The 17,736-nt window shown below is 38.0% G+C and overlaps 1 protein-coding gene across 1 annotated transcript in view; it reads left to right on the top strand.

The window, feature by feature from the left end:
- VWA8 (von Willebrand factor A domain containing 8) overlaps positions 1-17,736 on the top strand; it is a gene marked incomplete in the record, with an annotated part of 259,242 nt that overhangs the window by 158,814 nt on the left and 82,692 nt on the right. Inside the window, 4 exon segments of the mRNA XM_034758419.1 lie at positions 5,315-5,466; positions 14,063-14,171; positions 15,288-15,426; positions 16,955-17,157. Of these exon segments, the coding sequence (XP_034614310.1) occupies positions 5,315-5,466; positions 14,063-14,171; positions 15,288-15,426; positions 16,955-17,157 (603 nt within the window).

Raw genomic sequence — 17,736 nt, 5'->3', positions numbered from 1 at the left:
TTGGTTCTTCCTTCCTAATGCCACACCCCCCAAATAATCTGTAATTAGAATATATGTTGTAATGTCAGATGTCCCCAAATGACGATGTTACACCACCTTATAAGTTATTTTTCGTAGTCCACAAGAAGTGTACAATATTTGAAAAAACACTGCTTTGTTAGTTTTCTGATAGAGGTTGTTTGGGGAAAGCTGTGGCAAACAGTATGAGAGTTTGTTCTCTTCCTCAGTTTCCCTCACTGAAGTCAATTAGTGCAGAGTTACTTTCTGGGAACAGGGTATTGGTGTGTGGGCTGAGATTTCCGAAAGATGCCTGTGTGCCTTTTGTGCCCGCTTTGGTAGAAAGACTAATGTATGTAGTGTAAATAAACAAGCTGCACTGAGTAAATATGCAGATTGCATCACTGAGTTCTTCTTCAATGCAAACCGATCTCCAAGGCGCTGACATCTGCTACTGCTTAGCAGAGGGCCGGCAGGTTACAGTAAATTGTGTTTCAAAACTGACCAGTAAAGAAGGGGGTGGGATTAACGTAATGTAAACAATTAGTGTAAACAAAAATATAATAGTTATTCTGGAGTAAGGACCTTGCCAGCCTTCAGGGAGGGAAGGGTGAGGAGGAAAGGAAGGAGGGAAATGAGTCAATGAACAATGCTGGCCTGTAGGAAGGAAAGAGGTAATTTAGTCATATGGTTAAACAATTTCCTTTACAGCAGTTACACAGCCTCACTTTCTTTGTACTCATGTTTTTGTTTTCTTTCATGTAATTTTGGAATTTTTTTTGCTTCTGCAGAAAGGGGTTAGAACAGGGTCGGGCAAGGTTTTTGGCCTGAGGGCCTCATCGGATTTCAGAAATTGTGTGGAGGGCCGGTTAGGGGAGGGAGTCATGGCCGGGCTCCCACCTCCTATCTGCCGCGCCCCTCCCTCCCCCAGGACTCCTGCCCCACCCAACTCCTGTTCCCTGATGCCCCCTGCCCCATCCACACACCCCCGCTCCCTGTCCCCTGACCGCCCCCGGATTCCTGCTGCCCCATCCAACTCCTCCTCTCATTACTGACAGCCCCCCCCGGACCTCTGTCCCATCCATCCACCCCTTCTCCCTGTCCCCTGACTGCCCCTGGAACCTCTTCCCCTGACTGCACCCTGACGCCCCATCCAATCCCCCCCTCCTTCCTGACTGCCCCCCGGGGATCCCTGCCCCCATTTAACCCCCTATTCCCCCCCGACTGCCCCAACCCCTAACCACAGCCCCGCCCCCTGACCACCACCCCGAACTCCCCTGCCCTCTCTCCAACCCCCTGCCCCGCCCCTCCGCTCCGTGTCCCCTTACCACACTGCCTGGAGCACTGATGGCTGGCGGTGCTACAGCTGCGCTGCCCGGCTGGAGCCGGACCACATTGCCGTCGCCACCGACACCACGGAGCACAGAGCACCGGGTCAGGCCGGGCTCTGCAGCTGCGCTGCCGCAGGCGCTCACAGCCCCGCCGCCCAGAGCACTGCACCGGCAGCAGGGCGAGCAAGCTGAGGCTGCGGGGGGCAGGGAGACAGCAGGGGAGGGCCGGGGAGGAGCCTCCCGGGCCAAGAGCTCAGGGGCCAGGCAGGACACTCACTGTAGTTTGCCCACCGCAGGTTAGAAGCTAAGGCAATATCTTTGTTTTTGGCAGAAAACCTGAAAATTTTGAGTGTATGAATCAGAAGTAATAGTACAAGTGATTATTCAAATCTCTGCATTCTGACTGTCAGCCAATCAAAGTACAATGATATGCATACTCTGTCATTATGGAGACATAAACCCATAGAGATTATGAAAATAAGTCACCCACAGCCAGTCAAAATCCAGGGATTGCAGAACTGAGGAAAACTGTTAAGCTGTGTTCCAATAACAGTTCAGCATCTTTGAGAAAACTCATGCTGAGAAAATCATTTCAGTAAAATGTTTTAGATTGAATAATAGAATACAGTGTTAATAGGTTGCTACTGTGCTTGCTGTTTCTTCAAAAAAGTAGTTTTAGCAAAGTATTTGGTAAGATGTCAGGCTACATGGAATGTATATGCTGACGTGAACAGAAAATCCATCTAATCTTCTTTATTTTTGGGAATGGCCATGGGAGTAGTTTAAAGTAGATTGCAATAGTACCTGTATTCACATTTCACATAAGCTTAGATTCACATAAAGTACTTTTTTTTTTTCCAGCCATACTATGTAATGACTTTAAGCATAAAATATATCCAGTGTGAAGCTGCTAAAAGCAAAAACTGTTTTTGTTTTCAAAAATAACCAGAAATCTAGGAGTAAAATATTAAAGTACTCCAAGACACTCATAGAAGTGTTACTTATAATGGAAAGACTCAGTGAATGAGAACTGGATGTACTGATGGGGAATCAATATTTTGTCTGCTAATCTGGTTTTAAAAATCAATATCAAGTAAATGGTTTTTAAAGACAGACAAATTTTGTGCTTCAAGTAAACTGTCAGTTCCATTTTTTGATAAACCGTTTTCTAGCCAGATATTAAAAATTTGCTGAATTTGTACCTTTTGAAACAATAGAGCTCAATTTTAAAAAATGTAGTTAAGTGACGAACCTATTAACAAGTTCTCTAGTTCAGAACAGTTTTTGTGAAAGTGATGATCATCTGCCTCTAAAGAAATAAAGTTCATATAATATAATATTGGTACAGGAAGCACAGAGATATCAGTTTCAGTGACGTGAGGGATGTATGTCAGAAGAAACAAAATAGTTCAAAAGAGGATAAAGAGACTATTGGGTGGTTGGATAACATTTGAGTCAATTTATTAAAGCTTTTGCAGTTTCCTCTGTAAGCTACATGAAACAATAAATGTAGAGCAAGTGAGGCTAATCATTATCCTCTAGCGTATTAAAATACTGAAAGTTACTAATTAAATTGGTGAAAGCTTGTTGGTTACACTTCGTAATAGAGGGGAAGAATGTGAGTTATTACTAAGAAACGCTATATAAACATAACTATTCATCATTATTACTGTTTTATTATTCAAAATATACTCACTCTGTACTGTTAATTACATGATAATTTGCTTTACTTTTGCAGAAATTCTAAAGTTCAAGATATATTACACCATGTTTTTCAGTTACATTTACAGTATATACAAGTACTGATAAGTTCTATTTCCTACAGTATCTATTAAATATATCTTGCAGAATATAGAAGTTGTCCAAGTATAATTTTGTTGCAGGCAGGATGGTTTTATGTGCTAAGTAGTAACAATATAAATAGATATTTGTGCTTTTAATTTTGGATAGTGTGTGCAGTGGATCTGCCTGATATACATCATGATAAATGCATAGATTATTTTCTCTGCAATATATTTATTTTGATTCCAGGATAGTGAAATTATTTAGTGCTATAAGTCTTATTTGTAGAAAGGAATTTAGTAGTTCAGAAATGTCAATTAACTTTTTCAACAGGGATTCTATCTAAAATGTTGCAACCAACTTAACTTAGAACATTTATCAGAGGACTTTTTTATATTTTATTCAGTAAGGAATAGCCACATTAAATGTGTTGGGGGCAGCTAGAGAATGACTTGTACAATCCCACAATTACATATTTTGCTAAGCAAATAATTAGCTAAGTAATAATGCAACCTTTTCTATAGACTCCAGATATGCAAAATTTGTAGGACGTATTCCTGTGTATGTACACCTCTCCCCCGATATAATGTGACCCGATATAACATGAATTCGAATATAATGCAGTAAAGCAGTGCTCTGGGGGGGCTGGGCTGCACACCTTGGCGGATCAAAGCAAGTTTGATATAACGCAGTTTCACCTATAATGCGATAAGATTTTTTGGCTCCCGAGGACAGCGTTATATCGGGGTAGAGGTGTATTATATATATGAGTGCTGTAGTATTCTGTGGTACACACATGAAAGGGCTTGTCTATACAGCGATTTAGTGTGCAGCAAGCAAGCCAGGGTGTGAATGTAGAGTGCACTAGCTTTTCATGCACTGACTGATCATGTGGACCCTGCTACCATTCAGTAAAAACTCCATTGTGTGCTTTGATGTACCACTGTTTCAGACAGGAGAATGTCAAAGTGCGCTATGGAACTTTTAGCATACAATAGCAGGGTCCACACAGTCGGTTAATGTGTGGCGTGCCAGTGTGCTGTATTTTCACACCGTGGCTTGCCACGCACTAGATCACCAGGTAGAAAAGCCCAAAGAATGAAATGATATACAGCTACCGATACCTCTGCTACTAATGACATCCTCATCTACCATAATATATAGTTGGGTTTAGATATTGTATGCATAATGTGCATGTTATTTTAGAAACTGGACATTTCAGGAAGCATGGGAAAGCATTGAATGCCTGGATTCTGAGTAAGATGATGATTGGGATGACTGACCAAAACAGTAATGAGAATTTTTGGTGTGGGGGGTTATTCTAATATTTGTACATACTTAGTTTGAATCTTTTTTAAATATTTGTTTAAATATTTGTTTTAAAATTATCTCCCAGATTTCTACAGTTACTAAAATATGATCTGCACTAGTAATGTGGCTATGGCAGTCATTTGGGGCCAGACTGTGAACCCTTTATTCCACTGGTCTGCAGTTACTTGCACAATTGGGACTCTTATGCGGGTAATTGCTACCAAATAAGACTGATGGGTTCACAATATGTCCCTTGGGAATTTTTTGTCCCTGAAAACACTTATGCATGTGCTTAACTTGACTACTATGAGTAGTCTCACAATGGTGGTAAGGTTAAACATGTGCATACATGTTTGTAGGAATGGGGCCATGGTCACTTAAGGATGGGTGAGATGGGGTTTACAAACCCCATACTGAGCATAGACAAAAGGGAGAGGAGAGTCGTCCCTGCTGACAGGCTATCAGGCTGCTCGCACCCCTGCCCAGCTGCCAGAATTGCCAGTCCTGAAGGTATGCACCTGAATCTGTGACCGATAAAGAAAACAAGCCCAGCTATAAAGGAGGGAGAACAGAGAGGGAAAAGGGAGGCAGAAAGGCCTGGGATAGCAGAGGGGGCAACAGCCCCATGCCAGGCTGAGTACTAGATGACTACTAGAGCTCAGTATTTAGATGTAGGAATCAGATGTTTTGTTTAATTTAAACAGAAGTTGTCTTTCCAGGAAATAAATATACCATTTGTTTTATTGCTTCATGACAAATAAGCATAACATTTCTCTCTCAACTGGCTTTAGCAGTTTAACAATACAGACTAACTACAATATAAAATATTTTACTACATGCAATAACTTAGATGTGTGTAATATGATACATGTTGGGGTTTTGTTTCTGTGCAGAAATTTCCAATTGAAGGACTTGCAAATGTGGTTCGAAATGTGTTTGACTTTGACTCCTACAACAATGAAATGCGTGACACTTTGATCAGCACTTTGCACAAACATGGGATACCGATTGGAGCAAAACCTACCAGTATACAGCTGGCCAAGGAGTAAGGCTAACCTAATGTATATTAAGAACACTTATCTGTGTCAGCCATTTTTCTCTTTCTTTTATTTTGCTGCTAATTGATTAACAACAACCTGGGATACTTGAAGCTAAATACTCTTATGGTTGAAGTTTTATTTTCTGCAATAATGGACAATTATATTTTTACCAATAAATTTAGTAGTTATAAATTACTAATTTTTCATCTCTATTTAATGTCCATGTAAATGTTAATAGTATGAAAAACAGATACAAACAAATAAAGGGAAATATTTGTTTCTTTCTCCGTCTGTGTTTTTTTTTTATTGAATTACTACAGATCTTTTCCTATTTGCCATTAAACTCAGAAGCAAAACAAATCCCTTTGTCTTCAATGGGAGCAAGAAATGGTCCTTAATCCTTAGCTCTATAAAAATACATCATCATAGCATGTCAGAGCACTTAGGCAGGCAACAAGAAGGATTTTAAAATTTGCTTATATCCAGATCCCCATTATTGTTTAATAATCATGGCCATTGAACTTGTTATACTATGTACTATTTGAGAGATCAGAAAAAAAAATAGCCATTTTTAAAATAAAAACCTAAATTGTAAAATCACAGCTGATTTAGCTCACACTTTGCACTTCACATGGATGCCTGTCGTTTTCTTCCGTCTGATAATACGTTATTTGATAAATAAACATAATTACATACATTTTATTTTTATTTTTTTAAACTTCCTCTGAGATGTTTTGAAAAATCTAATATATCTTTTAAGGAATCTCAGAAAAAACAAACCATTAAACCAGTCAAGTAACTGTTTATGGAGAAACAAATATTTCCCTTTTATAATAAAGCGAAGGATGGGTTATGGAAAATTCAGTTTTACATAGGATTATACTACTTTTATGTTTGCTTAGAAGCAGCTGAATTGACTCCACTGACAAAATGTCTTTATCAGTTGTCAGTGTGTAGATTTCTCCTGCAGGAGCACCACTATAATCATGCCTAGCAACCTACATAGATGTTTTGAAGAAGACAGGCAGTCTAATGACTATGGTATAATTTTTCCTCTGGATGTCTGAGGAATCACGTGTCTGAGGAACTCAATGCCTGAGTAACTACCATATGCATCAAGATGACAATATACCCCTAAAACTGGTGCCACAATCTCCATAATTTACGTACTAAAAATCAGTTGCTGAATTCTGTTTGAAGGACTATAAAGTGGGTTTGAGTTAGAATGATAGTTTATATTTGATAAGTTGGCATTTTATTTAATTTAAATAAGGATTTTAGAAAAATAAATGAACGGTTTGTTTTTATTGGCTATGGTCTTACGAGGCCAATGGTTTTTATTGGCTTTATGCTAACGAGGCCAATTAAATTAAGCACTGACCCCCCCACACACACTTGGTAAAGCAACTCCTATCTTTTCATATGCTGTATATATATACTGCTTATTGTATTTTTCACTCCATGCATCTGATGAAGTGGGTTTTAGCCCACGAAAGCTTATGCCCAAATAAATTTGTTAGTCTCTAAGGTGCCACAAGGACTCCTCGTTGTTTTTGCTGATACTGACTAACACGGGTACCACTCTGAAACCTGTTGATGCATTGTTTCACTGGTACAGGAATTCTACTGCATATGTTAATATATTTGATACAACAGTTTGTGAATATTTTATTTTATTTTATTTTATTTTAATATACTGAGCTTTTCATATTTAGCAGAGGTGAATTTTTGTATTTGTTCCATATCACTTTATCCAAAAGACATCTACAAGCAGGAATTATTTAATCTACCACTGAACCAGAGTGGAATGTGATAGCTGTTATTTATCTATGTAGGAACAAAAGCATGCTAGGCACACGAACAACACACAGGGCTATTACACAGCAGTTTAGGACAAGAAACGCAGAAGAAGACTGTATCCAGTTAAACCTCAGGATGAATTTAGGTGGGCAGAATGTAGTTGTCCATTCTGGAATTTTTGCTTGGACTCTAGAATGAATAGGCCTATTCTTGTGAAAAGGGTTAGGAGATCATTAATGGCCAGTAAAAAGGGATTCCTGCAATATGAGTTGTTTTATGGAAGGGATCAGTGTAGCCTACAGAATCTCACTCAATGTCTCCAAAGGTAAATGAATTATAATAGATCCATGCTCCATGGTTTCAGGCTTTGGCATGAGATTTTGTAGCAGGTTGTCAAGCTTAAAAGAACCAAGAGCCCTCAGAGAAATCAGTTGTGTTCAGAGGCCAGCAAACAAAATTATAAACTTCCAAAAGCCATTTCCCCACAAGAGAGGCTGACTAGGTAATCACAGATACTTTTGAGGAAATGCATCTAACTAAACAATTCTGTAAGATGGGGAAAATTCAGTGTGATTCTCCAGTTGATTATCAGTTGCCCATACAATATTTTTCTTAGCTAATTTAACTGCAGATGTTTTTTTCATTCACATATATCTTATATTTTTAAAATGTACTAAACTATTTTCCTCGATAATATACTTTGCGTTTCTTAACAGCCCTTAATTCAGTGATCTCAGTATACTTTCACAAACATTAACTAATCAGTTTACAATATCCTTGTTAAATAGTTATATATAAAAGATCACTTCACATGCCACTGAGAGTCAATCACTTCTGCAGCAGTTGTTCAGGACAAGAAGCGAAGGAAACTATCATAGTTAATTGAAACTGCCAGGAAAACGTAAGACCTGAGATGGAATTTGGCCAGGACACCAGATTAACACTACTAAATTCACAAATGCTGTGAGGTCTTTAACTGTTCTGGACATTTGTTCACCATTCTAGACATTTGTTCATGACTGACACAGAGGCTACTTACCGAGTCACCAGCATCACATCTTGTAGCATATTTGTTCTTTGGAGCTTGCTCCTGTCCAAGTACTGAGTAATAGGACTCTCTGTACTTTGAGATCTTGTCTGATAACAGTAGAACAGTAGACATGAGTGTCATGTGTTACTTTGAAAAGTTATTTTTTGTACATTTTCTGTTTTTGCCTTTTTAATTTCCCCATGCTATTTTGGAAATATTAACTAGGAACATCCAATTGAGCTTCTTTAAGCCATTCATTATTTTATCACATCTTCTCTAGATTTCCAATTTTCCAAGCCAGAAAATACATCGCCCATTCCCATTTTAAAATCATCTGAACCTTTTTCTAATTGAGCTGGTTTGAAAATATCTCTGAGAGGTTAATCTGTGGCCAGATAATAGATTATGGGCATGTCCTGGCTCCCAGGATCCTGTGAGTTAGCTGAGGTTTTTTTGGTATTGCCTGTCAAGTAAGGAGTGGGAGAGTATAACTCCATTCTCTCTGCTCCCCTCTATTTAAGTCAGGGTATCTTTATGATTTTTACAATATCTTTTGATAAGCTTAGTGTTGTAGAATTGATGTTTATAAAGACAAGATGACTTACCTACCTATCCTGTTCTTGGAAGGTAGTGATTATAATTGGTCCCCACTCACCCAAGCACACTGGAAAGCTATTGTTTTTATCTATTATTTTTCCTTTTGATTGATCTCTGATGCAGCTGGAGGCTGTGTATGAAATAACACACATCAGGTTGTGCACTGTTCATCAGATCTCCACACACCTTAGGTTTGCTGAGGCCCATGCAGCAGTAGAGTGCCTCCGTTCACATTCACTACTTGTGCACACCATGGAGTGTATTATTACACCTAAAATTGGGGGAAGGCAGTTTGCAGGAATTTAAATATCATACATGTAATATTTAAGCCCCACCCTGCCAGAAAGTACTCTGTTGTCCGTTCTAACTCTAGGAAATTACTACATTGAGCTCTGTGGTGTTTACATGAAATAGGACTGAATAAAGAGAGACTGAAGCCCTCTGAATTTTGTCCTGAAATAATTTAAAACAAACAAACAGCTGGTGTGAGGATATCTTGCACATCTTCCTTTTTCTTCTTTACTGCATACCTTGTTCCCCATTCCTTCCCTCTCCTGCTATTGGTGAGTGGGTCTTCAGTTGCTAAGCTGCTGCTTCTGTAAAATTGTCTTGTTATTGTGATCCATTCCTCAGCAGTTCTCTCCCTGCTTTGTGTATCACTGAGCTGATCTGTGGTAGTGAAAACATAAAGAGCTGGGTAGGACTGTGCAACGGGGACTGTATGGAGAGACAGGGTGACAGTGACTTCCTTCAAGCCCTATTCTTCTCTGTTGAGTGACTGGTCAGGCTGTTCCCATAAGGGGAAGGGGGAGAAAGGAAAGATGGGAAGAACCATTTAATTTTTAGTCTTCAGTCATCAAGTTGGAGGCAAGGGCAACTTCAAGCTGCTTGAATTTTTTAATGTCTCTTTTTTTTCCTTTGTGTCTCACGGATAAGAAATAGGAAGGTCATTAAACTGAAATCTTAAATGATACAAATAAGACTTTAATCAAAAGTTGTTTGTTTGAAGTGCCATGATCTGGTTAGCAAAGAACATAAGAACGGCCATACTGGGTCAGACCAAAGGTCCATCTGGCCCAGTATACTGTCCTCTGACAGTGGCCAATGCCAGATGCCTCAGAGGGAATGAACAGAACAGGTAATCATCAAGTGATCTATCCCCTGTTGCCCATTCCCAGTTTCTGGCGCAAACAGGCTAGGAGTATCATCCCTCCCCATCATGGCTAATAGCCATTGATAGAACTATCCTCAATGAATTTATCTAGTTATTTTTTTAACCCTGTTACAGTCTTGGCCTTCACAACAAAGAGTTCCTCTGGCAAAGAGTTCCACAGGTTGACTGTGCACTGTGTGAAGAAATACTTCCTTTTGTTTTAAGCCTGCTGTCTAGTACTTTCAGTTGGTGACCCCTAGTTCTCGTGTTATGAAACATTCCATCCCACCTTTGATTCACAAGACTGTGAGTTCCCCAAGTCATGCCTGAGTTATAAAAGGTATATATCAGTTATAAAAAGTATATATCAGTTCTGATAGCTACCTTCAGAAAACACAAATTACAAGTAATTTGATTGCTATAAACTTAGTCTCTCCATTTTTAGTGGACTCAAAAACTCCATTTATATTTTGCCTCTAGATAATTATTTTCTGACAAATTCTCCCATTAGACTGCTGTACATGAAGAAAATCAAACTAAATAACAATTTTGTGTAGAATCACCATGTTGACTAAAGGTTTTGGGCCAATCTCCTCCTCTTTACAAAGACATTACTTACATAACCGCCTCATACTCAGTAGTGAATCCTGGATCTAGAGCCCACAGGGTAAAATAGTCAAAAAGTAACAATTTAAACAAAATGGATCTAAAGGATCTGACAGGTTGATTGTCAATCAAAGAACTGACACGGAAATAATTCAGTGGAATTGACTGTTAGGTGTTGGTCCTTCTTCCATATGATGTCACATTAGGGGTCTCTAGAGACATAAAAACAAACAAGCTTTAGCTTTTGATGAAGAGTGTGAATAAGAGTTCTTGTTTGATACTGTAGATTATCATTCCAGAGAATGAAAGAGTTTGTGTAGAACTTTCTTTCTAAATCTTAAACTCACAAGTTCCCACTACCTCTCACACCTTTGCCAGTGACTCAGTGATCAGAATGGCCATGCTGGATCAGTGCAATTGTCCATCTAGCCCAGTATCCTGTCTTCTGACAGTAGGCAATGCCAGGTGCCCCAGAGGGAATGAACAGAACAGGTAATCATCAAGTGATCCATCCCCTGTCACCCATTCCCAGCTTCTGGCAAACAGAGACTAAGGACACTTCAAAGCATGATTTTGCATCCCTGCCTGTCCTGGCTAATAGCTATTGATGGACCTATCCTCCATGAATTTATCTAGTTCTTTTTTTAACCCTGTTATTAATAGAGGATTTATAAACTCATGATATTTTCATGAATTGTCTACATCTCAGATTTAAAACCAAGGCTCTAATCTTTGACATTTTCTTCAGGACATGACCCAATTTCAAACGGGTCTAGTATATCTCTCACTTGATAAGTTCTAATTGCCTCTCAAAAGGAGCATGTAGCTTTTCCAAAGACTGAAGAAAATTGTAAAATTTCATAGATAGTCATAATTATTAGTAGGTTCATCCATCTATAGTGCACTACACGTGAGAGTTATGTGTAAGGAGTTCAAAACTAAAATCTAAGTCCTTGTGACGTTGATGCTACTGTTCCCACAGAGAAATTTAAATTCATGTTCTTCCTTCATAACACCCCCCCCCCCCCCCCCCAATGGATCAAACTCAGGCTTGGCCAGAAAATCATTTTGAAATCCAAAACAAAACTCTTAGTGTGAAATTTATTTTCATTAATAAAACCAACATTAGTAACTGACTCTATACTCCTCTATGCATAAATGCATCTATCTTCGGGTTATATTGCATTAAAGAGTATACCCTAAATAACTGTTAATGATTGGATTGGATGTCATAACCTGAACTGTGTTATACTTGCATTTCTTTTGGGTCTGACTTAATTTTGACTCCTGATGTGGGAGAAAACTGGCCAGACTGGTTAGGAAACAGATGAAAAAGGTTGAGACACTGTGAATAGATTCATTCAAAAATATTAATCTTTTCCAGTCAATGTTAAAAACAGACCTCACACTGCAAATAATTAAACAAGGGGAAATTGAAGATAGGAAGCAATTACAAGAAATATAGTTCTCATACCTTGGTATTGACTGATGTTGTAAATAGGTGTAGGGTCATAAAAACTGTCTTCTCCGAGCTGGTTAACTAGGGAATTAAACGTAATGGAAAACAATGCCTGTCAAGCTAGTTTAAATTCAGCCCAGATTGCATCACCAAAAGTCATTACCATTTTATGGCTGAACATTGACCTATGTGAAATGCTTTGGTGGTTTCAATCCATTTCCTAATTCAATATCACAAAACCTATTGTTGGCAACTTTATTGAGAGGCTCAGCAAATGGACCGAGGACTGAATCGGTATGGAGATTGAACTACTCTCTCACCCCAAAAGGTGGCCCTTCCAGTTTGATTGAGGTACATGGGCAGAACAATTATTAGAATATTTTAATTTATTTTTCTTGTGCTATTCAGAAAGATTAGCAAATGTAATTGTTCATTCCTAAAGTTGGAATAGAGAGAGATTAGAGGGGTGCTCAGACCTAGGGTTTTGATTTGGGGCCCCCTCTCTGCCCAAAATATCTAAAAGAAACAAACCTCCTTTAATTTAACAGAGCCTATTATTTTTACAGAATTCTGATTGTAGGAACAGACACAGACAAATAGAACACGAGAGATCAAGCACAGACAACAGTCTTGGAGAACTTACTTAAAATAGATTTCAGAGATGTATTTTTAGAAGGAGGGAGAGGGTTGTCTTCTATTCTCATGCCAAGTTTTGTAGTTGTGCAATAAACGTAAGAGGTTTAAATAGTGTTTAGAAATATCTTGCACACGCTCTCAATTTTCTTACTCTAGAAGCAAATTAAATACATGCTACATGCCAACTAGTTCCAAATAAGAGAGATCAAAAGGAAATGTTCTGATACTGTGTCTTAGCATATCAGTTCATTGGTTTTAATGTAATTATTCTGCATTAACAAAACTTTAAATAATTTTATTAGTTGCAAATCACTTGAGAGAGAGTAGAGGAAGAACAAAAATGTGTGTACTATAGTCTGTGAAATTACTTTATCATATACCAATATTTTCAGTTATTACAGAAATTATCTTTTACAGTGGCCCACATGTTCTCTTCCTGAATGAAAAACAAATGGAAAAAAAATGAGGTCAAGAACATCATTCAAGTTTAGGCAAATTAACCCCGTCTTTTCTGCAGGATTGGCAAGGGTTGTGTTGTGAGCAGGTGACCATGAAAAGTAGTGGAGTCTAAGCATCCATGAGAAACCCTACACCTGCCATATAGATACCCTTAACAGAGCATACAGAAGGACCATCCTTCTGCACTTTCTTGTGATACATAAGAACGGCCATACTGGGTCAGACCAAAGGTTCATTCTAGCCCAATATCCTGGCTTCCGACAGTGACCAATGCCAGGTGCCCCAGAGGGAATGAACAGAACAGGTAATCATCAAGTGATCCATCCCCTGTCGCTCATTCCCAGCTTCTGGCAAACAGAGGCTAGTTTTGACAGCATAGGCAATTAGCATATGGTCATTGTCTGTACTGTGTTGACCCATCCACTGGATGTCAGAGAACATACAACAGTAATTAATGCTCCTTCTTGCAGCAATAAACTGATGCAACATTTACTGTACTCATTATGCAGTTTTCCTAGAGGAACATATCACTTAGAAGAGCTCCTCCCACTCATTCTGGCATCCTCTGAATTGAGTTAAGCTGATCAAGAGAGCACTGAATATGCTTCGCTACATAGCTCAGACAATTCAGACTTTTAAAGCTTTTCAGAGCATAGTCTTTTAGATCTGAGATTACTTGTGTTTCAGAAAATTTTAATTTTTGCTATTTAAAAAAAATTTAATGTTTCAGCAAGGGAGCATTTTCAACAAGAGAATCTTTAAAATAGCCTCTTAGAAAAAAACTATGGTTAAATGACATATCCTTTATTCATTGCAAATTAACAGGGATAAATGTTTCTTTGTTCATATGTTGTTTGACAGGCTACCCTTGCCAGACCATAAATTTATGGGCTACTGGAGAATCAATCAATCAGGGAACGCACGGCGGAAACTACTGTGTCCAACAGAAACTCATCAGTTAAATATAAAGGTTTGTGTCTTTTTTAATGCTTAAAAATATTGATTACCAGTAGTCATTTTTTCTTTACAGCACTAAATCATCACCCAGATTATGATTTAATAAATGTAAGATGTCACTCATTTCCTGCAGAAAGAAGAATCTGAGTTGATTTTTGTAATGAAATAAATACTATTAACTGTACAGATTAAAAAAGTAGACTATGTTGTGATTCACACTGCCAGCTGAGTTGCTGTGGGGTCCTATCTTGTGAGTCCTCCATATGCAGGCCATATACTGAAAGGAGTACTGTGGCGGGGGGTGGACTTTGCAAGGTTGAGTTCAAAAGCTCTTGCAGAGTTCTTGCTATGAAGGTGACAATGCCATTTTTAGAGAAGCCCGGAAACAGGCAAGGATACAAGGGGAGGTCCAGTTTCAGTCCCCAGATCACAGCTCATCTGGATGAGATATAAAATGGGAAGGAGCCTGTTTTCCAGTTTCATTTCACATGCAGCTGAATTCTTCTGAAATTTTCTCTCTCTCAAATCTGAATCTGAACCTTTGGTCTGATTTGGCCTCCAGCCTAAACCTAATCCACATCCTCTACAAACCCAATGTCTTGTCCTGTCTTTATTATTACTTGAGTGATGGGGGGGAAACTGTTAGTGTAATGTTGTTTGATATTTTAAAGCTTCCATAATCAAGAAATTCAGTATTGTTTCCTTGCACAAATGCACTGTGCGCCAGTCTTTCATTATTGATCTAAAACACTCCAGGCAATGTGACCTCTCTTCCATGGGATTAAGGATCGTGGTTCCATATTAAGTTCCATGCAATCCCCCATGACTAGATGGATGTAATAGTTGAAATATGTAGCCTCAAGGGAGGGCGACAGCATGGCTTGTATATTATGGGGAAAATAGTGGCAGGATCTTCAGGGCTCCAGGTGGGATGCAGAGGGCTTACAGAAAAAGCAATCTGGTTCCTTCCCAAATATAAGCCTTCCTCTTTTGTTTATAATGCTTGGTCTGGCATTTTGTGTTAAAAGCAATAGAAACCTTTAGGAAAACTCCTAGCGTTTATAAACGTTTATAAAGGTTGGTGAGTGAAATAAAATACCAGTCCTCATGGTTATCATTTTTCTTTTAGGGTCCAATATATTTAAATGTTCAGGGATTTCCACTGGAACGGCATGAAGCAAGGTCCCTCAGTTTCACAGAAGAACTTGCTTTTTGGACACTGCCTTTGAATGAGGTTAACTTAGTCTGTGATGTTGCTGTAGCAGAAGGTACAGTAAAATATTTGTAATTTTTGTAATGATCCCCATTATTGTATGATGTAAATTACACTGGAGATAATGAGGAATTGGACGGATGAGATCATAGCTGTTCATTAATAGTCAGTACTATGTAGTTTGTATTCCCTTTTTTTGAAATATTGAAGAGCAATATCATATTTTTGTAATTGCAATAAAAAAGAAACTACAAATTCTGTGCTGAGTATACGCGCAGTAACACAGAGAATGCATTTCTGGGAACCTTCACTGCCTGAGATATAGAAAAAATATTGCTTGCTTTTCCCTTCTTTATATTTAACTTTTTTTTTTCAGTCAAAAAAGACAAAATGCAAAAACAATCAATCATGAAAGGGGAATATAATTCCATTACAACATATTGGTGATAATGTAAACTATGAAGGAAATTTGGCTCTAAAAGGAAATACAGATGCGTAATTCAAAGTGTTCCTAATTTTTATATTATATGGTATATTGTTTCAAAATTAATTTTAAAAAGTCTTTCTAACTTTGCCCTTCCCTAATTAAAACCAGTTCTAATGCAAGACTTGTAGCATGCAAAGTTATGTGCTTTCTTTTTGGTGCTTATGCTGATCAGTGCCCTTTCTTATTGAATCAATCCTGCCTTATTTAACTACATTATATATATAGATATATGTCCCAATGCGCATCAGATCATTATTGATACTTGTGACCGTTACTTATGGTATATTATAAAATGTAATAAATTTTGTGGCTGTAATTTATTTTACATTGTAAATACATTAAAATTATGAAAACTGACAACGCTGCCTTTTTCTGATTGCGGCTTCACTTTCTAAGCATGTTCACAATTTTTTGATGACACTGATAGAAATTGCAGTTTTAATTTGATGCTCTGAAACGTCTAAAGTGAGTCAAAAACAGTTCTAGTGTTTCTCTCACCACATGAAAGTTCCTTCCTCTTGTCTATAATTATTAAATGACCTGGTGTTTTAGTTCCAGAGAGTGGACACGTTTTTTAAAAGTCTGTATCTGAAAACTTTTACTATAGTTTTCTCTTTCTTAGAAACTTTTCTTTTTTATAAGCAAACTTGCGTATGCTGTACAGGTTTCCTGTTATAAGGATTCATATAACACGAATCTTTAGCAGTTGATTTGGATGGCAAACCAGCTTTATGTCTTGGACTTCTACTCAAATATCTTTTGGAATATTTGTGGAGGGAGTTACTAGTCAGTGTGAAGCCGGTAACAGCTTGTCTGTTAAAAGTTTAGTTTACATATAGGCCACATCGCATCCTTGATTTATGTACAAAATTCCCTTTGTCATCATGGGAATGTTGCTGTAGGTTAAGAGTAGCATATAGTCCTACATGGATTGATTGATTGATATATGTGCCATAATAGGTTAAACTTATTTTAAATATGTTGCTGTATTCCCACAATAGCATCATTCAGTTTTCAGTTAATCTGATGGTTAACATGATTTTGGATCACGACAGTCTTTTACTTTCATTAATTTTGCCTTATTTTCCTATTTCAGAAGATGAGACTGAAAATATGCTCTATGTGGCTACATGCAATCCAGTTTCCTTATATTTCATGAATGTATCTAGTAAAAATGGATACTTTGTGGATTGTTATGACATCTTCCCAAGAACGGCTGGCAGCATATGGCAACCCTTTGTGACTGTGGCACCTCTAGGAAATCCACTCAAAGGGCAAGTGATTCTTCACGAAGAGCAGGTAAAATAAATAAATAGATATCCTCCTGTTTCATGTTTCATTGTGAGGAAAGTAGTACAGCAAGAGTAGGATCCCTGTGGTTCTTCAATCTCTCTAGGTTGTGAGATACTTTGGGATAAATATGCATACTTCTGGATACTTAGTCTAATTGCACAATAAACCTTTAGAGAGGGTCCCTCAGCTCTACTTTTTCTTGCGGTGTTTACGCTGATTTACTGTATGTTTTTATGTACCTTTGCATTATTAATGCTGAAATTTGCCTGTTTATCCTGTTAGTGGTAAACATACACGGAGAACTATTGGAGGGAGAAAAAGGAGATTATGATTTGAGTTTGGAAGTCTCAAATTAGCGGAGGAAATGTATTAAGTCTCAGCTCCCCTATTTTAGCTGTGTATTCAAATCCAAGCCCTGCTCATCCTCTGTTCTAGTTTTTGAACTTTTAATAAAAAATAAATGCCTTCTGAATCACAATTGTTCATGCCACCTTTCTTTTTTTTTAATTAAATATCATGATGTTTCCCTATCCATAGCATGAGTTTTGTGGGAACACAAAACTGAGAGTAGGATGGATGGGTAAA

Source organism: Trachemys scripta, chromosome 1 (genome assembly GCF_013100865.1).
Source record: "Trachemys scripta elegans isolate TJP31775 chromosome 1, CAS_Tse_1.0, whole genome shotgun sequence".
In the NCBI taxonomy this organism is placed as follows: Eukaryota; Metazoa; Chordata; order Testudines; family Emydidae; genus Trachemys; species Trachemys scripta.
Note: the sequence above shows the minus strand (reverse complement) of the source record. Positions and strands in the feature narration are given on the sequence as shown.